At 34.7% G+C, this 25,973-nt stretch overlaps 5 protein-coding genes across 8 annotated transcripts; 1 reads left to right on the forward strand and 4 right to left on the reverse strand.

The window, feature by feature from the left end:
• Positions 1–878: 878 nt before the first annotated feature.
• On the reverse strand, positions 879–11,518 carry ena (ENAH actin regulator enabled). 4 transcript variants are annotated; one of them, XM_088029279.1, is made up of 7 exons: positions 11,325–11,518; positions 8,508–8,546; positions 3,704–3,869; positions 3,498–3,653; positions 2,942–3,445; positions 2,750–2,896; positions 879–2,699 (listed from the first exon to the last, which is right to left on the reverse strand). In XM_088029279.1, exons 1-7 carry the CDS (start codon positions 11,327–11,329, stop codon positions 2,346–2,348), a joined length of 1,371 nt encoding a protein of 456 aa, XP_087885405.1. In that variant the 5' UTR covers positions 11,330–11,518; the 3' UTR covers positions 879–2,345. The 4 variants fall into 4 exon arrangements, with proteins under 4 accessions (XP_087885405.1, XP_087885404.1, XP_087885406.1 ...); XM_088029278.1 differs by lacking the exons at positions 8,508–8,546; positions 11,325–11,518 and adding an exon at positions 6,241–6,433 and having other exon boundaries at positions 879–2,374; positions 2,423–2,699; XM_088029280.1 differs by lacking the exon at positions 8,508–8,546.
• A 1,428-nt stretch (positions 11,519–12,946) lies between these two features.
• Positions 12,947–14,772, reverse strand: LOC148179487 (lysophosphatidylserine lipase ABHD12-like). Its single transcript, XM_088050724.1, has 8 exons — positions 14,414–14,772; positions 14,284–14,348; positions 14,132–14,232; positions 13,785–14,084; positions 13,490–13,737; positions 13,283–13,444; positions 13,107–13,234; positions 12,947–13,056 (listed from the first exon to the last, which is right to left on the reverse strand). The coding sequence occupies exons 2-8, from the start codon at positions 14,325–14,327 to the stop codon at positions 13,002–13,004; spliced, it is 1,038 nt and encodes a 345-aa protein (XP_087906850.1). The 5' UTR covers positions 14,328–14,348; positions 14,414–14,772; the 3' UTR covers positions 12,947–13,001.
• A 104-nt stretch (positions 14,773–14,876) lies between these two features.
• On the reverse strand, positions 14,877–16,798 carry LOC148179488 (lysophosphatidylserine lipase ABHD12-like). Its single transcript, XM_088050723.1, has 7 exons — positions 16,364–16,798; positions 16,214–16,314; positions 15,854–16,162; positions 15,552–15,805; positions 15,339–15,500; positions 15,167–15,288; positions 14,877–15,120 (listed from the first exon to the last, which is right to left on the reverse strand). Exons 1-7 carry the CDS (start codon positions 16,567–16,569, stop codon positions 15,069–15,071), a joined length of 1,206 nt encoding a protein of 401 aa, XP_087906849.1. The 5' UTR covers positions 16,570–16,798; the 3' UTR covers positions 14,877–15,068.
• A 180-nt stretch (positions 16,799–16,978) lies between these two features.
• RhoGAP1A (Rho GTPase activating protein at 1A) lies at positions 16,979–21,939 on the forward strand. Its single transcript, XM_088050722.1, has 13 exons — positions 16,979–17,372; positions 17,469–17,686; positions 17,734–17,988; positions 18,037–18,175; positions 18,228–18,335; positions 18,382–18,561; positions 18,611–18,937; positions 18,988–19,110; positions 19,958–20,149; positions 20,198–20,579; positions 20,627–20,996; positions 21,047–21,186; positions 21,237–21,939. Exons 1-13 carry the CDS (start codon positions 17,100–17,102, stop codon positions 21,686–21,688), a joined length of 3,159 nt encoding a protein of 1,052 aa, XP_087906848.1. The 5' UTR covers positions 16,979–17,099; the 3' UTR covers positions 21,689–21,939.
• A 312-nt stretch (positions 21,940–22,251) lies between these two features.
• Not3 (CCR4-associated factor Not3) lies at positions 22,252–25,933 on the reverse strand. Its single transcript, XM_088029707.1, has 10 exons — positions 25,477–25,933; positions 24,863–25,095; positions 24,662–24,817; positions 24,428–24,607; positions 24,077–24,373; positions 23,382–23,613; positions 23,210–23,328; positions 22,995–23,159; positions 22,422–22,934; positions 22,252–22,370 (listed from the first exon to the last, which is right to left on the reverse strand). The coding sequence occupies exons 1-10, from the start codon at positions 25,499–25,501 to the stop codon at positions 22,272–22,274; spliced, it is 2,019 nt and encodes a 672-aa protein (XP_087885833.1). The 5' UTR covers positions 25,502–25,933; the 3' UTR covers positions 22,252–22,271.
• Positions 25,934–25,973: the final 40 nt, after the last annotated feature.

Genomic DNA, 25,973 nt, shown 5'->3' on the forward strand with positions numbered 1-25,973 from the left:
ATTATCGGCACTACCTACTGCTGATAACAGAACAATGTAACATGAGAGAGCTAATGCGTTTATTGGATAACAAAATATCGTCTTTAGCAATGGTTTTACCTTTGGAACTCTTTTAATTCTCTTATTTCAAAAACCGAAAAACGGCTCTTAACGGCGGGCTTAGCTAGTTAAGAAAATAGAACGAATAGAGAAAAATTGCTACAAGAAGTAACAGAGCTCGCTGGACTATTTTAGAGGTAGAGAGCTGTGGCAGCAACCTCCTTGTAAAAAGAAATCCAAATTGCCCTCTTAGGAATTGGGCATTCGTACCATGTTGGTAACTAAAAGAACTCATCAAACTGTAAATTCAAGGTTTTAGCACGCAATCAACCATTTGGTCCAAGTGTACGGTGGGCGACTTACTCGTGCGAAAAGTTACAGTTTAGGTTGTAGTCATTTTATATTTCAAGAAAAACAACCATTTTCGTTTCTTTGTTCTTGTAAAGATATAAAACAGTTCCGTTATATAACGACATGATTATTACCTAATATTCTTCACTCTTCATAACAAGGGACAAGAAAACAACAACAATGGGTAATAATATGTGACAACTCTTTCTTTGTTCCGAGTGAGAGCAGTCAGGCAGAAATGTCGTTGTATTATAAACCAGATCCAAGTTTTTGTTAAATCCGATCTACTTCAGACAATCTCAGTCATTACATCGTTAAACTGATGGTTATTTTTTCTCCACTAATATTTGTTTCTCTTTGGAAATTATGGGAAGTTGATTACATCAACAAAGACAAAAGAAAGACGCGAAGAAAGATATGGATATTTGTTTTACGAATGTAGAGGTTAAAATAAATGAATTCGGAAATGGAAAATATAAGTTATTGAGTACTTTAAATATGTTTATTTTAAATACATTGTAAAATTTGTAACACAAATATAGTTACGAAATAAAATTTCAAATACAAAAATTAGAAAAATTGTGCTAATTTTGACTTGAGATCACAATACAAAATTAAACTAATAAAACCGTGCTAAATAATATACAATTTTCAATGCATGAATTAAAAATGCAATAATACAATATCACAAAGTTATTATAATATAGTCAGTAAAAATAATATAAAACTGCCATCACTGATTATGTTTGTAATACAGTAGTTCGCTCAATACTTAAACTTCACTTAAAAAGGTCTTACAAATTTTCCATTGCGATTCTTTTTAAGTTCTGCGTTTTGATAACAATACAGATACTATTCAAAACGACAGCAAGTAATTTTAATCAATGAATCACTGTGGTACGTTTTAAAATGATTGATGATCTGATATAGAAACAATAATTCGATTGTGTAAACTTCTTTGCTGTCTTCTGCAAAGTTACCAATGTTTCATATAAAATGTGAAGAATGATAAATGGAAACTTTCGATGTATATATGATTTGACACTAATCTAGAAGCATCTATTAACTTATGGATCTATAATATACACACGATCATTGTTTCCTTTGTTTGAACGTAACAGACTTCGTAGCAGAAAATGCTTCAAAAACAACCTTACTCTTAGATTGCAACATGTAAATCAGATGATATTGGCACAATTTATCTCAATACTTCAATGTTTATCGTATAAAAACTCCGCGGAGAACACACTTTTAAGAATAAGCTTGTTTTTTCCAGTCATTCTTTTGTTGGACAACTAAATCAGCAGTTAATAAATAGATCATTGGAAGTCCCATGCTATATAAATATTTACAAGAATTGCAACACTGTGTAAAAACGATTTGTCAGTGAGCTTGTGAATTTGATTCTTTCTAGACTGGAGTTTGATAAATCTACTTTTGTTGTGTGTTATTTAACAGTGTTGAAGGTTTTGGTATTTTTACATTTTTAGACAGTGTTACATAGGAATCATTGCAAATTTTTAAATACCTAATTAAACTTATAATAAAATAAATACTATGTTAAAACTTATAATAAAAGTGCTCTATATCCACGACACCTATATAGCATTACTTTAAAATTCAGCTATTCTGTACTTGACACATGCAATTATGAATGTTTGATCACAAATAAAGCAATGTAAAAAAGCTGAAAATATGTTCAACTTCATGTGTCTACACAACCCGTCGATTTCATTCCCCTGTTCGCTGCTGACTACTAATTACGTACAGAACAGCAAATAGGAAACATTAATAACATACTCTTCCCATAAACGTACAGTGTTTACGTTAAGACCGAATAATATTACTATCAATATTATAAATTGTCGCATGATTTGATCCAAGTGTAAAAATTATTCATATTAAAAAAAGTCACCGTTATAACGTAGCAGTTAAGAGTATAAGGCAATAATAAATTACCTTCGGTTCAGTTCTGATTTGATTGCTAAAAAGAAAGATTTTAATATCATTAAAAAACACCTCACTATCTTACCATCTATTATATCCTGCTTCATTTTCGAAAGTTCTTTTTTTACTTCTTTGACTATTTCGTTCTTGAGGCTCTCTAATTCGGTTGGTCCAAGAGATAGCCCAGAAACTTCTGATAGGCCGTTAACTTTCAATATTGTTTCCTCAGAGGCCGAGCCAAACCTCTTGCGAATACTTTTAGGAGACTCTGAGAATTTGGAAGAATTACTCGGTAGAGTGTTGGTTTTTTCCCACATGGCTTTCTTCTCTTCCTCATCTTTATCGGGATTTTTCTTTTCCACCTAAAAACTATGTTTAGAGTCTATACATTTTGAATAAAACGTCCTCATACAGCTGCTCTCCGTCGAGCCAAAGTTTTCGCCATCTCGTCCATCATCGAGGCCATGCTACCGCCTCCTCCTCTTCCGAGTGTGCCATAATTACTACTGCCCCCACTACTGGTGGAAGAACCGCTATTTTCAGTCGGTGGAGGAGTGTTCTGCAAGAAAAGTTACATTTTCGCTTTATAATCCCTTCATACTACCTTATTATTTCGCTTTAATCTGGCATTCTGCAATTGCGCTGCTAACGAGTTGACTTCGCCCCCGTCGCTGCTCTGCGACCTGGACATATTCATTGGTGGAGGCGGAGGTGGAGGAGGTGCCTGCCCTCCCGCCGGTGGCATTGGTGGTCCAGAGGGTGGTGGCGGCGGTGCAGGCGGCGCACTTACAGTTCTTTGATGCCCAGATTGTGCTGATGGGGGTGAAATTGGACTAGGAGCGGAGGCGGCGGACATGGGCATTGCCGGCGCTGCAGGCACGTTATTTTGTGGAGTCATTGGTGACGTTGGTTGAGGTGACATTAATGAATTTGATATCCTCCTTTCTTGGATCATTGCAACGTCTTCCCTTGTCATCGTGCGGTATCCCATATCTTCGTCGTATTGCTGCTGTGGTAATTGCTGCTGTGGTAATTGTTGCTGGGGTAGTTGCGGCGCTACTGGCGGTGCATAGTGGGGGGCTGGTTGTCTAACTATATTACTAAGTATCTAAAAGTATACGTTTGAGTCGTTAAACATAAAACTTGTTTATGTCGTAAACCTCTAATGAATGGAACATCGCTCTGGCAAAGAGATCTGCATCTTCTTTTGAGCTGAAATTTAACCCGTAAACTTGTTTATTGTCACGCCACTGATGAAATGTAGCTGTCGCTTGATTGTATTTCAGTCCTTTTAAAATGGCACAGTTAATAACAACCTACAAACACATTGTTTTAAATCTACATAGAAAACATCTTTTTGTCTTACTTCATGATCTTGCAACTTTCTTCCAACGACTCTGAAGGTTTGTTGTACGGTATGCTGATATATGTGAACTTTCGAAAGACCAGACGACGTTCCCGAAGGTATCCATTTTTTGTTGACATCATCATAGATCATTACACTAGCTCTCGCGCTAGCTATTGACTGTTCACTATAAAATAATAAAGAATAATAATTACCATGTTATGCTAATGTGAATGCAACATTGCAAGCAGATTTAACACAAAACAACAAAATAATCATGCAGCGATATCGCAACACTTACAACAATGAGACATGTGATTCGTCCCGCTCCATATTGTTTCAAACTTACATTACATCCTTGAACTAGTGTAATACAAAAAAGAACAAAAGCATGACTTTTTGTTCGTTACTACTTTTAATCATAAAGAAACAAAGCTTGCGGCTAATTGTCATTTCTCAGGAAAGTCCGCGTACCAATTTTGACTTTGTTTCGGCACAACTCACCATTGTGTCAAAAAGGCTTTAGATGTATTTCAATTAATTAATTTATTTCAACCTGGTTGGAGTCAGAAAATGGTTACCAACAATTTACAGATGTGACTATCTTCTGCCCAAACAGTTTCCCAAATATTCTCTATATATATCAGATTCTCATCAGATTTTTTCAAATTTTAACTCTTCTTAAGAGGTCAGTAAGAATCTTGAAGACGTGAAAAAATGGGAAAATAAAAACTAAAAAACAAAAGGTCTAAGGTCTATGAAGAATATGCAAATATTAAATGTAATAATTAATAATACAGTACAACCTCGATTGCCCGAAGCCTGCACGGATAATCGAAAAACACGGATAATCGATTTGATAAATAAACATACGTTTAAAACAACAAAATTATTTAGAACGTTTTTTTTTAATTCAATAATATAACAAAATTAACGGCATTTATCAACATCTTAACAATAACAATATTAAATATTGAAAGAAATTAAAACAATCAACTCATTTATCAGACACATGACATAAAACTATTTTGTAGTAAAAAAATCTGGTAATTTCATTTATTTTTTTTGGTCCTAAAATTGCCTCTTAAATTTTCAGTTACCTTAATTATTAAGAATTTTATTGGAAAAAATTTTTTTTCAAGGATTTTTGTTAATGTCTGCGAACACTACTATTTAAAGATTACATCTCATTAAACTACGCCAACCGTTATTCGTGAAATTCCAAATTTTAAGTTTGCTAACAATGGAAGCAAAAGTACAAAGTAGCTGGTCTTTGATTTGTGTGTTTTTGTAATGCACGGATAATCGAGGCACGGATAATCCGCACCCGGATAATCGAGGTTTTACTGTATCTGTAATTAATAAAACGTCTAACCGATACAGAAAAGGTTCTACCTGATAAGAACTTCAATTGCAACTTTAAAATAACCAATTTACCTTCAAGAATCTTTTAGAAGTTAAGAGTTCGTGAAGTTACTAAATTTTCCCTGATGAATTTACTTTGGTGCTTCACGCTGGCAATAATATGAAAGTTATCGAAGATACGAAAAAAATGTACATATTTTAACAAAAAACTTCCTGTAAAATAAATAGAACAAAATGTTAAGTTTACTTCTTTTTATGTCCATTCAAAAAATTATAATTAAAACGAGAGAGCCTGCTCAAGTTTTAGTACGAGATAATTGACAATATGGAAAATATCATTTTTGAAAATTAAGTTAAATGGGTTTGAACAGTCAGTTTTTTTTTAATAATAAACGACGTTTAAACAAATTAATACCGTTCGTTAAAACACGGATAAGAAACACAATAGACATATTAAAATCATTACGAACCATAAAATATTTATTTTTTATTTCCGGAATGACAGTTAATTGATAAAACAACTAGCAGGTCTCGTTACATTCCTTTCAATGATTTTTCTAAAACTTTTTGTAGATGTGTCCGATATTGCACCTACAACTCCAACTGCATAATCACCGAGATTCAGGTAAGTTTCGTATCTAGATCAACTGCAATCGATATTTTAAATCTGTGGATAGAGTGTCGGTTAAGAACCACACAATTACATTATCAAGTTAAGTTATTACGGCACTTTATAGACATTTTGTTAGACCCGATTAAAAAAGTATTGGTTGATCGGTCTATTCGATACAGAGAATCATTTTCAATAGAATCGGATAACCCGTTAAGGTTTTCAATAAGCACAGAATCCTTCTTGGTAAAGGAAATGCGTCAAAAAATCCGCTTTATCATGGGAAAGGAATGCAATGTGATAAAGGTAATATCGCACTGAGAATCATATCTTTCGATAAAATGTAAGAAGACTCGTCGAGCGAACTTAGAAGAAGAATCAACAAGGCAGTTTTAGACCACACATCTTTGTAACTTTAATTGGCTTAATTATGTTACTTCGCCGTCATAATATTTGAAGAAACCATCTAACTTAATTCTCAAATTAAATTTTGTCGGATTATCTCAAGCTCAGCTCTGGATTTTCTCCAAATTGTGAAAGACATTGATAACAGTTTAATAACATATAAGAAATAGCCACAAACCAATTCCAATAGTCCTGCCAACTTTCACGCATATTCCTTCGCAAATTCACATTGAATTCTTCTTCTATTTGTCTACAATAGCTATCAGCGTCGAAATTCATCTCCACACTCGATAACTAACTCAAATACACAGGTGCATAGGTTATTGTCTAGTTAAAACCGTGACACACCACCCAATTAAAACGAATGTATACGACAAAAAAGCACGTAAAACAAAAGCGGACACGGGACCGAGTGGAAATGTGCTGACACAAATAGTTATATTATTAATCAGGAAGTTTGGTAGCAAAGTTCAATATTAATATGAAGCAGTAGGGTCTCGTACGCTTTGTTTACGTCCGTCACGACCCATATACTGAACGACTCATGAAAAATATCCCTTCCTCATCCTTCCTTAATCGATAGCAATAAGGGCCCAAGTTTGTATAGTTAAAATCGTATTACTCTAATGATGGCGACAGACAGCATTAAGTGTCGTCTGTGTGCAAAAGTGAGTAATGTAATTAACTCTCAAGGCAAGTTACCAGGTAGTTTTATGAGCTGGACGCCTCGGGCTAACGAAGAGAAATGACCAGTGTCTCTAAACTAGATGACTTCCTAATTTCAGGCCATAAGTAAGCCTATTTTCAATAACAGTAATAAACGAAAGCTCATTCTGTTACAATGTTATTGTAAGCGAATATTGTGGGTGCTAACAATAAAACGTCCGCAGGATCGATTTTGATTAAAAACGCCTTAGACGACAGTTTTTGAAACGGATCTTCACTAATCTGCTATCGTCGATCCACAATCGACTTGGGAAAACTTGCCGCTCCTTGCAAATAACGAGCCGTAATTCTAAAAATGGTAGTAGTGATAATTACTTGTGTTTTAGTTTCCTATTGATAATGTTATCATGGAAAACCTAAAAAATCCTCAGATATGAATTCCATCCACGTCGTCCACAAATACCGAGTGTTACAATAATAGTGCACTTTTATTATCAAAATCGCTTGGTTCAATTTGCATTGTATTCTTGTTTCCTTATTATAACAAAGACAACGAAATCGTGCCTAGAAACTTGAGCCTATTAACCTTCCTTGTCTTTGAGACTTTACCGTTTGCAAGATGTCATTTTTAACATCCAAGAAGTTCAGATTAACTTTCGCTGTCAGTTTAATTGGAATCCTATAGTTTAGTTAGGTTACGCCCTCTCTTAAAATTAAGTTTTTGCTATCTAGATTATTTCTAACGTGCAGTTAATCTAAAACAAACAGTACGGGCGTTACATCAATTTTCATTTTTCCAATAAGTAACCATACGCTTTTGTACACTAATAAAAATGCAGTAAAAGCCAATGCACCAGATGCTACTACACGAACTGTTCAAAAGTATATTTAGAGGGTGAACACCACCTAATTGTTGAATATTTTACCTAATTATGCAATTTTTTCATGTTGACGTGTTTTTCAGAGAAAAGCTAGAAATTACCCATTTTCCCTAGACACGCCATCTTACATTTTACGGTAAATTGAGAACGGAAAATCTCTGCCAAAAGTCTTAATGGTTCCGAACATAAAAATAAAACAAAATTACCGCAACGGCAAGACAATGCCTTGATCTACCAAAAATAGATTTTCATAGCTTCACTTATAGCTGCTACAATTACGAAATTGTAGCAGAAGTTTTTGACCTGCCATGATCCAAACTTTAGTTTGTTATAATTGGAAAAATGCCCATGGTTCTGTTCTGAAAATTATCAAAAAAAAAAGGATTTTTTATCGAAATTGTTTGATTTCTTCGGAGAATTGTGAGGTACTACGGTGGTACAAAGGCGTGAAAAGAAATTTTCCATGCAAAAATTTATTTGTTTTAGCAACAATCAAAATAAGTCGAGGCTTCAAACCATGCAAGACGAAGTGTCATTGAATCATGTGTTAAATCGCAGTGTCGAGTTGTTTTATAGTGATCCGACCGGTCGAACGTTCTACTTTCACAAAAACAAAGTACCAATTATAATTATGGACAATGCAAAATCCGATTTTGTAACCACATAAAATTTGTACTTATTGTTAGTTTCAACTATAAGAAAGGAAATGAAGAATTACGAGATTGATCAAGCGCTAAATGTTGTTAACGACACCTAATAAGTGTTAAATTTGTTTACACAAAATAACAGTTGTATCTCATGCTGTCTTCCACATCATTCAAGCATGCATAAATGTAATACTTTCGTGCAAAAGTGACAAAGAAAATACAGATAGGACTACATTATGCCAGGACAATACCTTCTACGAACTTCTTGACTGGAACTCATTTCGGCAATACTGAAAACATCCCATAGATTTAGCGAATTATGCGGAAGTCACGTCGACGATAGGCTACGCGTTTGTTTTTGTGTTGTAAGTACGATATATTTTCATAGAAGGAAACAGGAACTGAGACATGATACATTAAAAAAATCTTAATGACAAGTTTAGAAGGAACGGTTACAATACAGGATGAATGTTTAAAGCTGTACTTTTGTCCTGCGAAGTGGGCGATTTCAATTGACAACAACGCGGTCCATTATTTTAAGCCTACATGCTAAGCAAACCTATTCACTTTTCATTGCAACAAGCACAATAGTATTGTTCGAACAGACGCCAGAAAAATAGAAGAAAAGAGAACTCAAATTACACAATCCTACATGGATATCATGTTTAATAATGCTGAAAAGTTGGATGAAACAAGCGGCTACAATTAAAATGTTGTAAGTTCCGACATGAATCATCCAAAATTTGCTTGAATAAAATCAAATTGCACACGTTTACGCAATGGACTGGTAACAATCCTCATTGCGGACATAAAGAGTCCGTTTCAATATGATTTATGACATTCCAAGTGTTTTTTAGCACAAACATGCCTTTTTTTAGACAGAATATTTTTCTATTATAAATTAAAGATGTCCACTGGCTGAAGAAGCACCTAAATCGGAAAACACAACCTTCGAAGAGCCCCGGATACAAAACTAAATATATGCAAGTTCATTAGCATAAAACCATGAATGTCATTTAATGTAATTGGAATAATATTAATTACACAAGAAAAATGGAGAAATAGTTATTTTTCCTTCAGACAATTAAAAAATGTCGGAAATGTCGTTTTGTTGGGTTCGCCACTCGTAGCAGAAAATTTCTTGAAGTAACAAATCTGGATCAGTTAATTACTGATAAAGAGTTATGTAAAGCTTACTGTAATCTCGATAAACCCAATTCATTGCCTTTCAAAGGGATTAAACTACACGTTTTATCTACGATTTATAGGATCGTTGAAGATGATCTAACATAAAAACTCAAACTAACTTGTTCATATCATCCTCCACAATAAGGTAAAATATGTGGGCTTGATGTCCTTGATAATAGGAACATTTGGCATGTTAAAATAAAAATTCTAACAACGTGACACCACTTCCGTTACATCAATTTTCCCAGTTTAGTAACATGAAGAAATTGTTTTTTCTCTTAGTCATTCCATAAATATGTAATCTTACGTATGAAGTGATAACTGTGAGATTATACTTTTTTATTCACTTTTTGTGAACACTGAGGAATCGGATACTGGTTCATATTGATATGATGATAATAACGTTTTCCTGTTTATCTTCGCAAATTATAAGAAATACCAAACTCGTTTGAAATTATGAATCATGTCTTTTATTGAAAAAACAGTCAACTTCTGTTGTCGAACTTTGGGAAGACCTTTTGCCATTTCTCAAAAAAAAATCCCAGATAAAGCAAAACTTGAACAATTTTAGATAATCTTAAAAAATTGACTATTTCAATGAGTGAATCAGTTTATATTGTTTATGTTGCTAAACGAACTGTAAATTATTTCTCGACGTAATAAAGTGTACTGCATTAAAAAACAAAAGTCCACTCCACTATTTGTCCACAAACATGATGATTAATTGCTAAAACTGCCTTTTATCGTTGCCAAACTGTTTTCACCATTCAAATTTTCTAATGATTCTGAGGAAGTTTAACAGTGACATGCTGAAAACTTTCATACATCAAAATTAGTTACAAAGTTTGCATCTTTTCTCAGTTTGTATGTCTAAACAATTCTTATTATTAAAGATATGATTCCTATCAACCTATTCTGGAAATTCTCCTCTCCACTGAAAAAATCAGATCAATTTGTAATGATAAATAAAAAATGATTTCCTAAAATTAAATATTTTTATCTCTGGAATTTTAGTTGGTTTGTGGTGTCATAAATAAGAATAACTTTCTTCTAATCACATTCTGTAATTTAAAAACTACAAAATGACAATTTTTTTTTAAACATTTTATATTTTCTACCCTTACCGTATCTGCCATTACAAGACAATTTTTTTAATGTTCAAAATTTCTGCTGATTTTAAATTTTTGTTACTGCTGAACTTAGCAATTTAGCACCACATTATTTCGAACATTTCTTTTTCAAAGTTAAATCAGATTGTCGCAGTGTCATCTTTCGATCACAAAAGAAAAAAAGAGTTAAATCAGCATCTAAAATATCTCACTAATGTAAACATTCGACCATATGTAGCTCAAAGAAAACAAAAACTATCTACTCTGCAAAACGAATTAACATGCCACTGGTGGAATTTGTGTTTTATTTTAATGAAAGAACACTTATTCAGCAGAACAATAATATTTGTATTTCAAAAGGTGTTTAAACCACACTAGGGAAATTTTATCCTTAGGGAAACTCATTCATAGGGTGGAAATCAACATTTTTAGTCATCAAGGATGGGTTCAACACACCCAAAATCTTCCCGAATCGATAAAAATAGGAAAAAACAACACGAAATCGTCATTACTTCCTTGAAATTGTATAAAAATGGAATTTGATGAGTGTTATAAAATTCGTCAACAAATCCTTTTAACAACTGTCAAATTGATGTTTTGCCAAACAATACTGATTTAGGTGCAGGGAACTCCATTTTTGTAAGTTGTACTCGAAGAATTAATTAAATTAGTAGACTTACAACTGGAGTTTTTGCTTCGTTAGTATTGTTGTCAGTTTCTAGTCAATTCGAGGCAATAAAATGATTTTTTCCTCGAAAAGCCAATACTTGCCTCATTTTGATGTTTTTTCAATGAAAACTGGCAAATACGGGGCGATCACGTTGCTAACATCACTATACTAACACTTTACACTTCGCCGAACGTTTTTTAGTTTTATCTTTGGAAACTCCATTTACAAATTTTCTCTAATTCACCACCACAAATTCATCTACAACACCGACCTCCGCCATGATACAAAATTCGACTGATTCTTAGATTAGTTAGAGTATAGATAGCCGACTCTATCACTCTCATTTTGATACCGAATCTAGCGCAATCTATAAAAATCTGGCCGTACTATTTTGAAGAGTCTAGACAACAACCACACCAAATGATGGTGTTTGTCTTTGCTAACTACAACATTGGTTTTTGTCTTTGCTATTTTAAGAATAGGTTTTTATCTTTGCTATTTTTTCTTTTCATGGATTTGATAGAAATTAAAACAAAACAAAATATAAAATAAAAGTGTATATTAAACGCAATAACAAATACCGGAAACAATGAGTTATGATAACTGCGTTAACACATCCCAATTTTCAATACCTAATTCAAGATCATATGGTTCATACTATACAATGATCAACTTAAAATATGATGATTAATCAATTAATTACTAAACAAACACGTTTTCAACAACTAAGAGAAAATGTTAAATAATAAAATCCACTTGATGTTTTAAAGGAAAAATTGTATGTTGAACAAATGTATCAAATTCAATTACATCTCCCAACGTATACATTTAAAAGAAAGCATAAACTAGAATATATGAAAAATGGAGGTACACGCTGGTATTCCATATAAATTAAACAATAATTACATGTATACAAATACACTATCTGTGTAAGATCATTCGTAAGGATTGACCACAATCAACCCAAGTTAACAATTATTTACCAGGCCAAATTTAAAGCAGACAGTGGAAAAATTTCCAGTGTGCTTCCATAAAACCACTTTCAATCAAAATGTCCCAAGCAAACTTGAAGTTTTTGGTGGAATCGCCGATCCTGGAATTGTTAATCCGCTGAAGCCAAATATTAGTAACATTTCTGTCAGATGGAGTGTGTACTCTGAAAATATTGGTTCATATTAGATCGTAATATATTAAAATGATTTTCAGTCTTACTTTTTAGACATATTATCACCACACCCAGGAACACAACACCCTGTTCCTCCTAGTCATTTTCACAAACAACATTATAATGTTAACTTAGGTAATTAAACTACTAATTATTTACACTACAAAACCTTATCACTACATTAGACACTAAACTAAAACTAAATTAAGAAAATACACAAGGAAATTCGGAAAACAGAAAACACTCTTAATGAAAGCGCAAAACAAAATGCAAGTGCAAATTTGCAGACTCTGCAGAAATTTGAATTCCAAGAATCTGTCAACGACTGCTGCGCTTGAATTAAAATACCTAGCGTCACCTAGATCAGAATCCGGAAACAATAGTTTATGTTAAGGCCAGATTTTTATAGATGGCGGTAAAGTAGCTGAAAAGTTCATCCTATGGAGTGCCCGTGCCTTGGACTGATTCGACCAGCCCGACATCCCACCAATCAAACGCCAGAAAAACCGCGCGCTTTTCAAACTCCCCGCAAATTGTTTACCAAAACAAAAACAAGAGGATATTTCAACAGTCTTTATTAACATAAAATTTGAAAAATTGAGCGGTTATCACATTAATTAGTCACATTGGATTTCTTCTCAAACTCAACACAAGTGTCCACGAAATTCCTGTAAATATGAAAATTATTAATAGCTTCTTATAAAGACAATGAACTTACTTTATGTAAGTTGGCAATTCAGGGGCTTGGTAGATCCACATGTGATCGTACCCTTTGTCTTCAAATAAATGGTAGGTGATGTTGCCTTGGATGGTAAAGTTTCTGGTTTTAAGAGCAGTTTCATATAACTAAAAGAAAAGAATGAGTGCCACAGGGCAACTGAACAAAACTAATACTTTAGTCGCCAAGTCGTATGGAACAATAGAATCATCTACCGCGTGCAGAATCATTATAGGACAATCAACATCCCCGATGTATTTTGTGGATTCAAATCCAAAGCCATTGGATATTATCGGATCTAACATCGTAGATCTATACCACGGCAGCCAAGAAATTAACTGCAACTCTCGTGTTAGTAAACATTCACAACAATAAGACCATACTTTAACAAAAAAGTGTCTCTCCATTACGTCCGTGACGGTTGAAAACGGAGTTTCAAGAACCAAACCAGAAGGAACCATATCTTCCGCTTTCATATTTGAAATGGCATGAATACTAACACCGGTACCTAAAGAATGACCCCAGAAGAATATCCTAGCCATCGTTTTCCCTCTAACCCACTTATAAAAACTGATTATATCGCTGACAACCTTATCTTCAGTAATTTCAGCTTTTGTTGAATCTCCATACCCTGGAAAATCACACGTTAGTGCGTTTACAACGTTACATCTACAGTACCTCTGTAATCTATAGCAATTACGTGAAAATATTTTCGTAATATTGCATACAATTCCAGTGGATACGTCCGTATTCCTCCATTTCCATGAAGGTATAGCAAAACACTGTGGTTTTTGTTCGCCAAGACTCCTTCGTAGTCGTAAAATTGATCATCTACAGCATTACTTAATAGTTTGTTTGGTAAAATTTGCCAGGCGCCCAATGTAATGTTGTCTTTTTCATCAACCGTTACATAGAAGTTCCTAACTCCGTGCAAACCAAAGCTTTTGATGTCCGAAAAATTTGCGTCTTCTGTGCTCCCTTAATTGTTTATTTTTATTGAAAAAATGTCAAATTTTTATACTTACATGTTGGGAAAATAATGTTCCTCTGAATTTCAACGCTGTATTTGAATATAATGGGAATTATAACAAAAATTACCAAAAAAAACAGCAGCAACAATGCAGATCTAAAAATAAAGATTTTTAAATAAAAAAGTGTGCAATTAGAGAGAACTGACATGTAGATAAGAAATCCCAAAAGACATTTCCTTGTTTTCCCCATTTTTGTGTTCTATAAATAAATCTGAAACAAAAAAATTGTTAGAACCCTGAAACAGACAACGTAAAAACAAAAATAGCAGAACTTACCCACATGATCTTTATTACTTGGCAAATGTAATCGGAATATTACATAAGTGAGGTGTTTACTATATAATAATGATACTTCCCGAGGACAGTCGGGATTTCCAAATATTTAAAACTCCCGCGCACAATGTAATTTTGTAATGATCACACTTGGATTATCCTTCCTTGACGAATGAGGAATAACTACAAAACGGTAGCTCGTGGCTTTGCTGTTTTCAAAACACTTTCTTCTCTTTACGTAAGCAAAATTAATTTTAACTAGGCATTTTAGAAAGTGCAAAGTATATTAAATTGATTACGTGTTGTCTTGTTCTGGAGCTGCAGAGGAATGAGAGAGACAGAGAATATTGCAGAGTTTTGGCGAGTTATTGTTCTCATTATTTCGTAAAACAAAGTAAAGGCAACAGACGCTGTATTCATCTTCTTCAAACGCGCATCTTTGAGAAGAGATCAATAATGTACACTACATAAGTAATCAATATATTTTAATTAGTTTGTGAAGCAGTGATTGAACAGAGGTCAATGTTAGTTTCCTACTTTACAAAGTTAAATAAATAATATTAAATATGGTCAACAATAAAAATATTAAAGCCTTTCCTTGGTTCTAGTTAATACTATTCATTTTTAAAGAATCGCTATCGAGTATTTTGGTTCAGTTCTATGCAGTACCATTTGTTCGTTTTTCGTCAATACAAACGTAATAAAAATAACTAAAAACCAATGAATTAGTGGAGTCCCGCGACAGAACAAACTTACTTTATAAAATATGGTAAAATCGGGTCCGTGTAGATAAAATAATGATCATACTCGAGACTCCCAGGAAACTGATAGTAGAGCGTAGTGTTAACCCCGTCCCTTTTGTTTGAAATCTCATGTAACTAAAATCATCCCATTAATTCAGGAACTTGTCAATATCGTACCATAATACCTCTTCACCGAATTTGTACGGTACAATACTGTCATCTTCAGCACACAGAATCATAATCGGACAAGTAATATTCAAGATATTCTTACTCGTGTCAAAAATGAACCCATTTTGCTCCAAAGGTTTAATGACGGTGGCTTTAAACCATGGGAGCCAAGCAAATATCTAGCTCAGTAATTCAGTAAATCTTGAATAAGTCGTTGGAGAATATCGTACTTTACCGTAAGGATGAACATACAGTTCTTCGCTCATTTTTGTAAAAGCTGCCTCCAGGACTAGACCTGCAGGTTGAATAACATTAGGCTTTGCTTGTAACCTAGCAAGACTGTGTGTGGCTAAAGCAGTGCCTAAGGAATGGGCCCATACAAATATGGGAGCATCTGTCTTTTCAGTTAGCCATTCATACATCTGCACGCAATCGTTAACAACGCTATCTTCTGATAACACGCCATTGGAAGAATCTCCATAGCCTATGAGAATTCTGTTACTGTTGGATTGATTCATAACGTTCCACTTACTTCTGTAGTCAAATGTTATAACATGGAAAAAATATCTAAACACGCGATATTTTAAAAATGAGGAACTTCTGTCCTCACCTGTTCCATGGAAGTAAAGTAAAACACTCACATTGCTGCTTTTTAGAGCTTTTTCGTAGTCAAAATTTTCCTGTGTTATTGCAGCACCCACTAGTATGTGTGGCAGTAAATGCCATCCTCCCAACTGAAGCGTTTTGTTAGTATTTATATCAGATACAGGCACATATAGGTTTCTTAAACCTGCATAAACTTCACTATTCTTGAAGTAACTAGTTTCACCATGTAATCCTACTGTGTTAAATTGCAATTAGGTAAATCAAAAGGAGACATATAAACACTTACAGTTAGTAAACATGAGCAGCCTTTGAAGTTCTATTGAATTCATAAATATCAGAGGAAAAACAATAAATGCGAGAATGAGACACACAAAGGCTAATACAAGTCTGAAACTTATTCATGCAAATTAAAAAAAAAACGAGTAAAATAACTTACAGAACTATACCGACATATTTCAATCTCCTTTTAGCTTTTTTGCTTAAGGACTTTCTTACATAAACAACTTCATTTTCTTTGGGTTCTTCTAAATTTTGTTCTACTAAGGGCATTGTTACGGTGGCTGCTGTTATGAGCTGTTCATTATTATCAGAGTGTGATTGATTTGGCAATAATCGGTTATCAGTATCTCTATTGGTAATCATTCTTTTAATTTACCTATCTCCACATTGTTTTACTTTGTTTTCCTTATTGAGTTAACGTTTTCAACATGTCCATGATTTCTGTATTACTCCTAAATGAATTATGAATGAACATAATTGTCTAGCTTATTGTTTAAACTTTCACTTTAAAAATTAGAAATTTCTATTTCAAACAAGGGACATAACCTCATAAATGTCAACAAAACTGCTACCAACGTAACAAAAAAACATTCAAAATTATATCACGGCAACAGCTGTAAAAACACACTCAAATAAAAACTTAATTTAAGGGAGCCTCCACTTAATGTGCTTAAAAAATTCAAAGCTACACTTTATGGTTCTAGTTTTCGATAAACTTTCGATAAATTTGTTATTTTAGTTTTGTAACGTTGGTACATGGAAGATTAACTGTCAACAGTGTCAACTCCCTCTTATGTCAATCAGTTGTGTTCTTTCTGCTGATTCTAACAAAGTTTTTATAATTAGATTAAATGAAGAAATTAAACCTATAATGTGAAAGAAGTTCATCCGAGATGAGTGTTTTTAACGATTTCCAACAAGTGTGGCTTCAAAGATTTCCCGAAAATCCTTTGCCAGGCGCTTGGGAGGAACATGTCAGATTAAATTTGGCCAAACATAAACAGAAAGTGTCCATGTTCAAAGAAGAAGTCCGGAAAGAGGAAATTTACGTAGAATACTTAGAAAGACTGCTCCTTGACATTCAGAAACATAAATCAGAGACTTGTGATGATTCTGAGCAGCCCAAAAATGAGACTGGTGATGTCATTGCTGATAACATATCAAATGTAAATAAACCTTTATTTACTGTAATTTAAAAGATTTTGTGCAAAAATTTTGCAACAATTAATTGTCAGGTATTGACCGCAAATTTTAATTTTTAGACCACAACGCCAGTCGCCTCAGGAATTAACTTGGAGGAATTTGAGACTATTTCTGCAAACATGTGTGTGACTGAAATATCTAATGAACTGTCAAAATTGAATTATGAACACACTGATGAGTCTGATGTCTCTTTGAATGAACCTAGTCCATTTGTTACTGTTATTGAAGTAAATGGTGTAAAATCTTCCACTACCACTCAGACTCAAACACCACCAAAGTATGATTATTGCATTAAATTCAATTTTTCTGTAATTTTATTTACAGGATACCAGTTAAACCAGACATTTATAGAAATAGCAAAAAATTAGAACAATCAGACTCAATAGGATCTTCTTCTGAACGTGTTTCCACTCCTGATGAACCTTATTATGATACTGTTGCCTCTGAGGATTTGCCTGGAAGCAACAATTCTAGCGCTGAAAATACATTGAATTCTGGAGCTTCTTTTGTTGCTAAACAAGAAAAGGGGTCACAATCACCGACTGCTAATAATTACGTCAATCTTGAATATTTCATTATGTAAATATTGGTTTTGTGGTGCTTTAAAAAATTAATTTTGTTTTGTAGGACTAATCAAAATGATAACGGACACAGCAGCAGTGATGAAGAAGTTCATGAAATACGTCACAGGGGCAGTAGTGGGTCATACGCAAGTTCAAGTTCATTAGACTCATCTACTCCTTTTAGCAAGAGAAAATTTAAACCAGTAAATATTGGTGTTTAGACTAGATTCCATTTGTTATTGTTTTGCTTTGTAGGAACCAGACACAGAGACTGGGAATGAAAATTCATTTTATAAGTGCATTCTGTTAAATATCATTGGCAGCGAAACTGATTATGTGGAGTGGCTTGGAGTTCTGATAAAGGTAAATTCTCCTTATCATCTAAATTTGACTCAACGATTGTTTTTAGTATATGAAAGCGATTCAAGCCACTTTAAGTACATCCCAACGAATTGCCACAGAGACTGATTTAAATACAATTTTTTATAAGATTCCTGAACTGTATGATTTGCATTCCACCTTTCTGGAAAGCTTGAAGAGTCACACTGATAAATGGGACAACAAGATTGGCGAATGCTTCAAAACATTGGTATTCTTTTATAAAAAAAAATCATCAATAGATTAATCACATGTTTTAGGCTTTAAATCTTGACTTGTATGGTGCTTTTTTGAGCAACTACGGACGTGCGTTAGATACAGTGAGAAAATGTTGCGAATCCAACTCTCAATTCAACACTGTCACTAAAAACATAACATGCAAACAACTATCGAAACAACCCATAAACTTGGAAGATATCTTGCACAAACCAGTAGCTAGAGTCCAGAAAAATGCTCTAGTTCTGCATGATTTACTACATTGTTTAACACCTGCTGATCCTGATTACAGCAGTCTTTCAGAGGCTCTGCAGTTGACGCAGAATTTCCTTGATCAGTTCAACATGATCCAAACAAAATCGATGTTTCCTGTAAGACAAAGGCGCTGGTTTTATTCATTTTTGTTGACGCTTTCTTCCAGGTACCAGACAGAGCTCAGAGGCGGCTAGTGAAAAATTCTTTCATTGTTGAGTTCCACGACGGACACCGCAAACTTCGACATTTATTCTTATTTAATGATGTCATTGCTTGCGCCAAGTATAAGGTGAGTTTCGTTAAATTTTGATTTGCTGTACAGTTTTCGGGTTAGAGAATATAAAAGTCGCTGCTCGTAACGATGCGTGATGCGTGGAAATGAGTACAGAGACAATTTAGCGTGACTTGTTCCATGATTTGGAAAGAAATCCTGTTGTGTGATCTAAACAGGCAAGTAAGACCGCGATCGAAATTTGATTACATTGAAACGGGGTTTAAAGCGATAAAAACTTGATAGTAATCTTTAATAATTTGTTGCACTCTTTTGAGTGAGCGATTGCAATCTTCATTCCAGAATTTAGGGTAAATTATCTTGGTAATTACCATCGATTAGATTTTTAAAAGTGTCTGATTGCCTTAGAGATTTGTGATCGATTGAAAATAATCATAATAAAATGATTCCGTTTGTGGCGCATTTAGAAAGGACATCTCCAAATTTACAACTTCCATTTTAGTACGGAAACATTGTAAATTTGTATGTTTAGATTATGTTCAAGGACTGTAAAAACGTGACCGCAAAAAATGTTACATGAGCACTACAAAATGCGTTTACCTATTATATGCACGATGTTTTCATTACAACAGTTATTTATGAAGAGGAATATAAATAGCAATAACTTGCATTGCAGCAATTTTACTTACAGCTTCTTATAACTTCACACCGCGCTTACACTAAAAAATATCGAATAAAATTTTTAAACAAACGATAATTTCCTTGTATTTCACTGGATATGAATCATGTTCCGCTAAAAATACGCTTGGCGTGGCAAAAAACAATACTCCAATTAACCGTTCCTGTTAAATGTTATCCAATGGTTGATAAAAAGGCACTACGAGTTGGTTATCTTTTTGTACAGCCGTCTGGCCGAACTGAAAAGTACACATTTGAATTAAAATGGTTCATCCCGGTGGAAGACATCGTAATTTTACAAGAAACGAGTCCACAGCACCATACCGACGGCTCCATACCAAATATTGTAAGTCTAAAGTCGCAAGCTTCGAATGTTCGAGACCAACTTCGACAAGAGGAAAAAGCCTTGGAAGACAAAGTACGTAAACTCCTTTTTATATTATCACACGCAATTTTTTTTCTTTAGAAAATACGGAGCAGCCGCGGTACTGATAAATTCAAGAAACGACTAATGGAACTGGAGAGCCAGTTGGTGCTGGTTTCACCCAATTTATCTTTTCGAATAAAAAATCGTCAAACAACACGTTCATACACGTTTTACTTATCGTCAGAATTTGAACGCACGCAATGGGTTGAAGCCATTCAGACCTTGCAAAAAACGGGTAAACCACCGACGCCTTCCTCCAACTTTAGCATGTTGGAGTTACAAACGTGGATCACGGCCTGTCGTGCCTTTTTAAAGACCAATATGGGATCATATCTTCTCAGGAGTGGCCACGATGAGAGTTTGTTTGTTGGGGATCTACATCTTCATGTTTTCGAATTGAGCGGTCTGGAATACGCATGTGGTAAGAAACAATTGTGTCTTTCTCGTACTTCAAGCTGGGTTTTATAGAGGCGTACGTCATCTTTGAAGTCGACTTCTACGGACATTTCTTCCAAAAAGCTAAAACTAAAACCTTGCAAAGTACCAACGTTTTCAATTGGGGCGAGAAATTTGTGATCGATCTCGAAGGGTGTGAAAACCTTCGCATGCTGGTGTATCGCTCCCAACCGAGCCAACCTAATGATACTCTCATCGGGAAGTATACCCAGAAGTTGAGTAGAAGTTGGTTGCATAACGAGCCGGTGGAGAAGAAGTTTAACATAAACGGAGCTATTTTGCGAGTTAGTCTTACTTACATTCCATGCATGATTAGCTTACGGCGACTTCCAACGGGTAAAAGCGGTTCTCTCTTCGGGGAAAAAATTCAAAATGTGTGCAGGTATGGTGGTTAACACTCAAAAGAGTCAAAATCTACTTATGACTTTCTAGGCGACAAAAGAGAGATATTCCTTATATTATCTACGCCTGCATTAGAGAAGTTGAGAGGCGAGGCATGTCAGAAATTGGTGTTTACAGAGTCTCCGGTTCTGCTTCTGATATATCCAAACTGAAAAAGTCGTTTGAAACAAGTAAAACATCCCTTTTAACATACGACAATGTTGTCAACTCGTCTTTTCAGATTCGTACGAAGCCGAGCAGCTACTTAAAGAAGTCGACATTCATTCCGTCACCGGCATACTAAAACTGTTTCTAAGAGAGTTACCAGAGGCTCTTTTCACAGATCAAATGTACCCTTCTCTTTCAGAAGCCTTCAATCTCAGCAACGGCAACTTCACTCGCAGAATTGAATTGCTGAAAGAGTGTTTTTCGAAACTTCCAGAACTGAATCAGAAGATTATCAAATTTATTTTGGAGCATCTAATAAGAGTTCATCAACATGAAGACGATAATAAAATGTCTTTACATAACTTGGCAACTGTTTTCGGGCCGACTTTACTGAGGCCCGGAATGAAAGCAAATCAGAACAAACAAAAAGATACTCTATCGGCTGAAACTGTGGATGTCATGGCCCAAGCTGGAATTTTATACTGTTACCTGCAAGATATGAACTCTTCTATTAAGTCTTGTTGATAGGAATTGTAAGCTTAAACTATGTATCAAAACGTTATTGTGTATGTTCCGCGTTTGTATATAGCATATTTATATTGTCCAGCAGTATTTCGCCTTGGATGGTGTGATTTTTACACTTGCTGACTTAAGTGAAAAGTATTTTTGTATAGTGGCTTTCCGAATGAATTTTGTATCCTATTCTATAAGCCTTTGTAAAGCAATTTGGCAAAGCTTTCTTGTACCTTTATACAAATAAAGTATAATATATTGTAGATATTTGTGCTTGTGGGAAACACCTCGATTGGTGAATTCTTGACTAGTACCACAATGATCCATCGTATTATCCTTGTTACATAAATAACTATTTTCAATGTGACGTTTTATTGGCATCGAGCGAGTCAGTTCATGTAATTTCACATCAAGAGGTTGATTTATTCTAATTCTACCTTAAACAATTCTCACTTTATTTTTGTTGCGTTTGGCAGTAGTACGTTTCGATACTAAATTGTATAATACAAGTTTCTCTAGTTCCTAGCTAATAACACAGCAGACAGTTTAACTTGACCGAAAATTAAATGCACTCGTTTCTTTTTAAATACTTTATTCAGTTCAGGTCTCTATCTTCTAAGTACTTATATTCAAAGGTAAACCCCTCTTTTTTTCGTTGGCCCCATTTTTCATAATCGAAGTAAATATACGTTCCCTGGAAACAAACGATTAAAAACGTTTTTTTTATAAATTGGTGTTTATTTACTTGTTCATACTCTTCATTAATAATCTTGGGCTCTTCATGCCTTTGGAACCACATCATATACTTCGTATGAAACCTCCAACTTTGTTTTTTTAGCGCTTTAGCGGCCAAATATTGAGCTTTTGTGCCCTCCATGTAATAAAAAACAAAAAATAATGTTTCGTTTGCCAAACGTTGATAAAATTCCACTGTATCGGAATGTGGTAATGGTGTTTGTATATAATATGACGGTGTAGGATATGAGTTCCTTGGCAAGTAAGTTCTTACTTTTTCGGAATCGGATGGATGAGGCATATGGTAATATGCGGCCTCCATAAGCTGAAACTGCGCTTGATGCTCTTTTTGGAGGGGGACAGTGCCGAGAGGCGCAACACCCAATAAAGGTGGAATATGAGCATCAGACTTTTCTTGATTGTGAATTTTGTTCGGTTCTAATATTACTTGATTGTTTTCCAAGCCTGCTCGGTCAATTACTTGTTGCGCCATGGTCTTTAGCGAAGACATCCCGTCTGGCATCTAAAAACAAAACAACAAAAGACAATTCGCTTTGCACTAAACGTCATGCTTCAACTTTACCTTGCTTTCCGTTGTCGGTCCGTTCATTAGCTGCTGTATGTGTGTAACATCGGCATTAACCAACGGCGAAGTCCTACTGCTATTATTAAGTTCCGGACTCATGCTACTGTTTTGCACATGTTGTTCGTTGAATTTCTGAGATACGTTATTTGAGTTTTGTGAAACCTACGAAACAAAACAATTTAATTGAACTCAAGTGATACAACACAACTCACATGTACACTTGTCGAATTTTGAGTATGCGATGAAACGCTTGAAACAACAGCCGTATTATTTTGCGCTTGAACTTGACTATTGTTTGTTATCACAGAAGACATAACAGTTTCTCCATTGGCTAGAGAAGAATCAATAGTAAGAGTGAAACACTGCAATATGAACATTTCTTACTTGCGTTTGCTTTCGGCGTTGTGGCAGTCGCAGTGACTGTCGCAAAGTTTCCAGACGAATTTAATTGGGCCACTGGTGATGTTTCTCTTACTGACTGCTTACTTGGAGTACTACTTACAAGGACAGGTTTACTGCTGGGAGTAGACGTCGTACTGTTACAACTGTAACTCAAAATGGAATTGTTGGTGCTATTCAATGCCGACGTCGCCCGGACAGCTGTCGGTTTAACAGGCTGAAACATTACCACACTCTAGTATTTCATAAACAAAATTGTGTTTATTGTCACTGTGTTTTCATTTCCAGAAGTGTTCCATTCAAAAAAGTAATTAAGCGATTGATTTTTGGTGACATTTGAATCGGGCTAAAAAAACATTGGGCGAAATGTTACTCAATAGAGGTTCTAACATTACATAAACAAACATTGAACGAAACAGCGCCAATTTATTTAGTTAGAAAATGTTTTTCCGAAGACCCCCATATGAAAGTTGCATTTTCCACACAATGACTCCGAAAGTTGTGAACATAACTCGTCGGAAAGTGTCTTTCTTGCACTCGTGTAATATCTGCACTCGGCTGGCGCCTCGTACATCAACTTTGACACTCGTGTGAAACTGGTCACTTTCCGTCCTTGTTATGTAAATATCTATTTCTTACTGTTGAGGGGGCTAGAACGCGATTTTGATTTGTCGACTTACTTTGGGGGCGTCTTTGAAAATGGCTTTCTTATCAGCTTCATTTGAACTATCACTGGAATGGTTATAAGGTTGGCCGCCTAGCGCCGGCGACACAATTGGAGAGGATCCTGAAATAATAGAAGTTGGTGTTCCGCCAGTTTCGTTGCTATCAGTGGTGGCCGATGAAGGAAGCCCAACACCCGACAATTCCACATCATCCAGCCCAATTATATCGTCGTAAATAAACTCGCAATCTTCAAAATCAGGTTCTTGTGAAGACTCTATATAGTACTCAACATTGTCTTTTATTTTTCGTATCTGCAATGTGACGGAACGTTAAACTAATTTCATTAAAAGTAGGGAAGACAGTACTTGAGACACTTCAACAGACATATTATCAAGCATTCTTAATAATGTTTCTAATTTTCGTATGTGAAACCTGTGCCTTTCTAACCTCGTTTTCAATTCATCCATTCGTTCTTGTTTGTCTTTATCAAGTTTCTTTTTCTTGTTGGCCAGCAATGACTCGATTTCACTCTCAAAAGCATCCGTCTGGAATCACTAGTTTTAGAGAATCACATGGTTTTAAATTTCACGATCACGTACTTGAATATTTAATAGATCGATGGACGAGACTAACCAGTGCTGGATTTCATCCCTTTCTTTTTGCGCTGGATCGAGTTTTTGGGCGGCTCCTAAACCTTCTTTAGAATATGCTTTTGTTTTCGTTTCCCTCTCTACTACTTTGAACCTTTCCATTTGCTGAAACTCACAATTAATAAAATGTTAATTATAAAAAGAACTTACTGTTTCTATAAGTTTTCTGTTTTCCATAAGAACACTTTTATCTTTGATTTCACCGGAAGCTATCCAACTTTTAATTTGATCCCGAAGCCTCTGTAGCTTTTTGATTTCTTTTTTGAGATCTGCTTCATATTTCTCCTTCTGGTTGCTGTTGGTGGCATTGTGGACCTTTTGCCAGATATCCTCAAACGTTTCTACGCCTTCTGTTACTTTTTTAAGACAGCGATCTATTTCTCCTTAAAGATTAATTACACATTAATTCCTGCAAGTTTTGACCACATCCTTGCGGTGCGATAAACATCAACAATTGACAGATTGACAACGTGCAGATCAGATATCTGTCAAAATTTGATGAATTGAGCTAACGGGGTTACAATAAAACACGCATTAGCATCATCAGTTAAAAATAAAAGCACCCAAAAGCCGAATTTTCCTCACCAGCAAAACCATAAAATTAATTGAATTTTCGATGTTTACATGTTTTCTCGTTTGCCAAATGAATGCTACAATGCTACAAGCCAATTAATGTCCAGCATTTGAACACATTTTCTGTTTATTAATTAGCAACTTAATAGCTTGAATTAGATTGCAGCGAGATAGGCTCTTCACTTCCTCACCTTGTAATTTTCTAGTAGCAGCCATGTCGGAATATAATCAGTTCATAATTAAAATCGACACTAAACTGGTAATTCCAAACACTTAGAAGTACTTCGTCATGTAATATTGCTTCGAATAATTAAATATTTATTACATCAATCACCTTATATACAGATAATATTTGCAACTTTAGAAGTTACTGAAAAATCTCAACCATACAACAATTCTGACTTCACAAAGAATTGTCAATATAGCCAATACAACGGCAACTTTACAGAGTAAAAAGAACTAAACGTTCTAGATCAACATAACCTTTAAAGGCAAGCTTCGTTTTTTTAAGGTATTTTGATAATAGTTCTAAGGCTTTGCGGACCAAATCAGTGTTCAGAAACTGGGTGCTTTTCCCAGGATTTCAGGACCTGGAAATTACGAAACGGCCCTGGAATAATCTAGTTACGTCACACAAACATTAGCAGAGCACACTGGTGTTTTACTGGTTGCATAACTAATTTGTTTT

Source organism: Gnatocerus cornutus, chromosome 2 (genome assembly GCF_029298725.1).
Source record: "Gnatocerus cornutus isolate USDA-ARS CGAHR chromosome 2, icGnaCorn1.1, whole genome shotgun sequence".
In the NCBI taxonomy this organism is placed as follows: Eukaryota; Metazoa; Arthropoda; class Insecta; order Coleoptera; family Tenebrionidae; genus Gnatocerus; species Gnatocerus cornutus.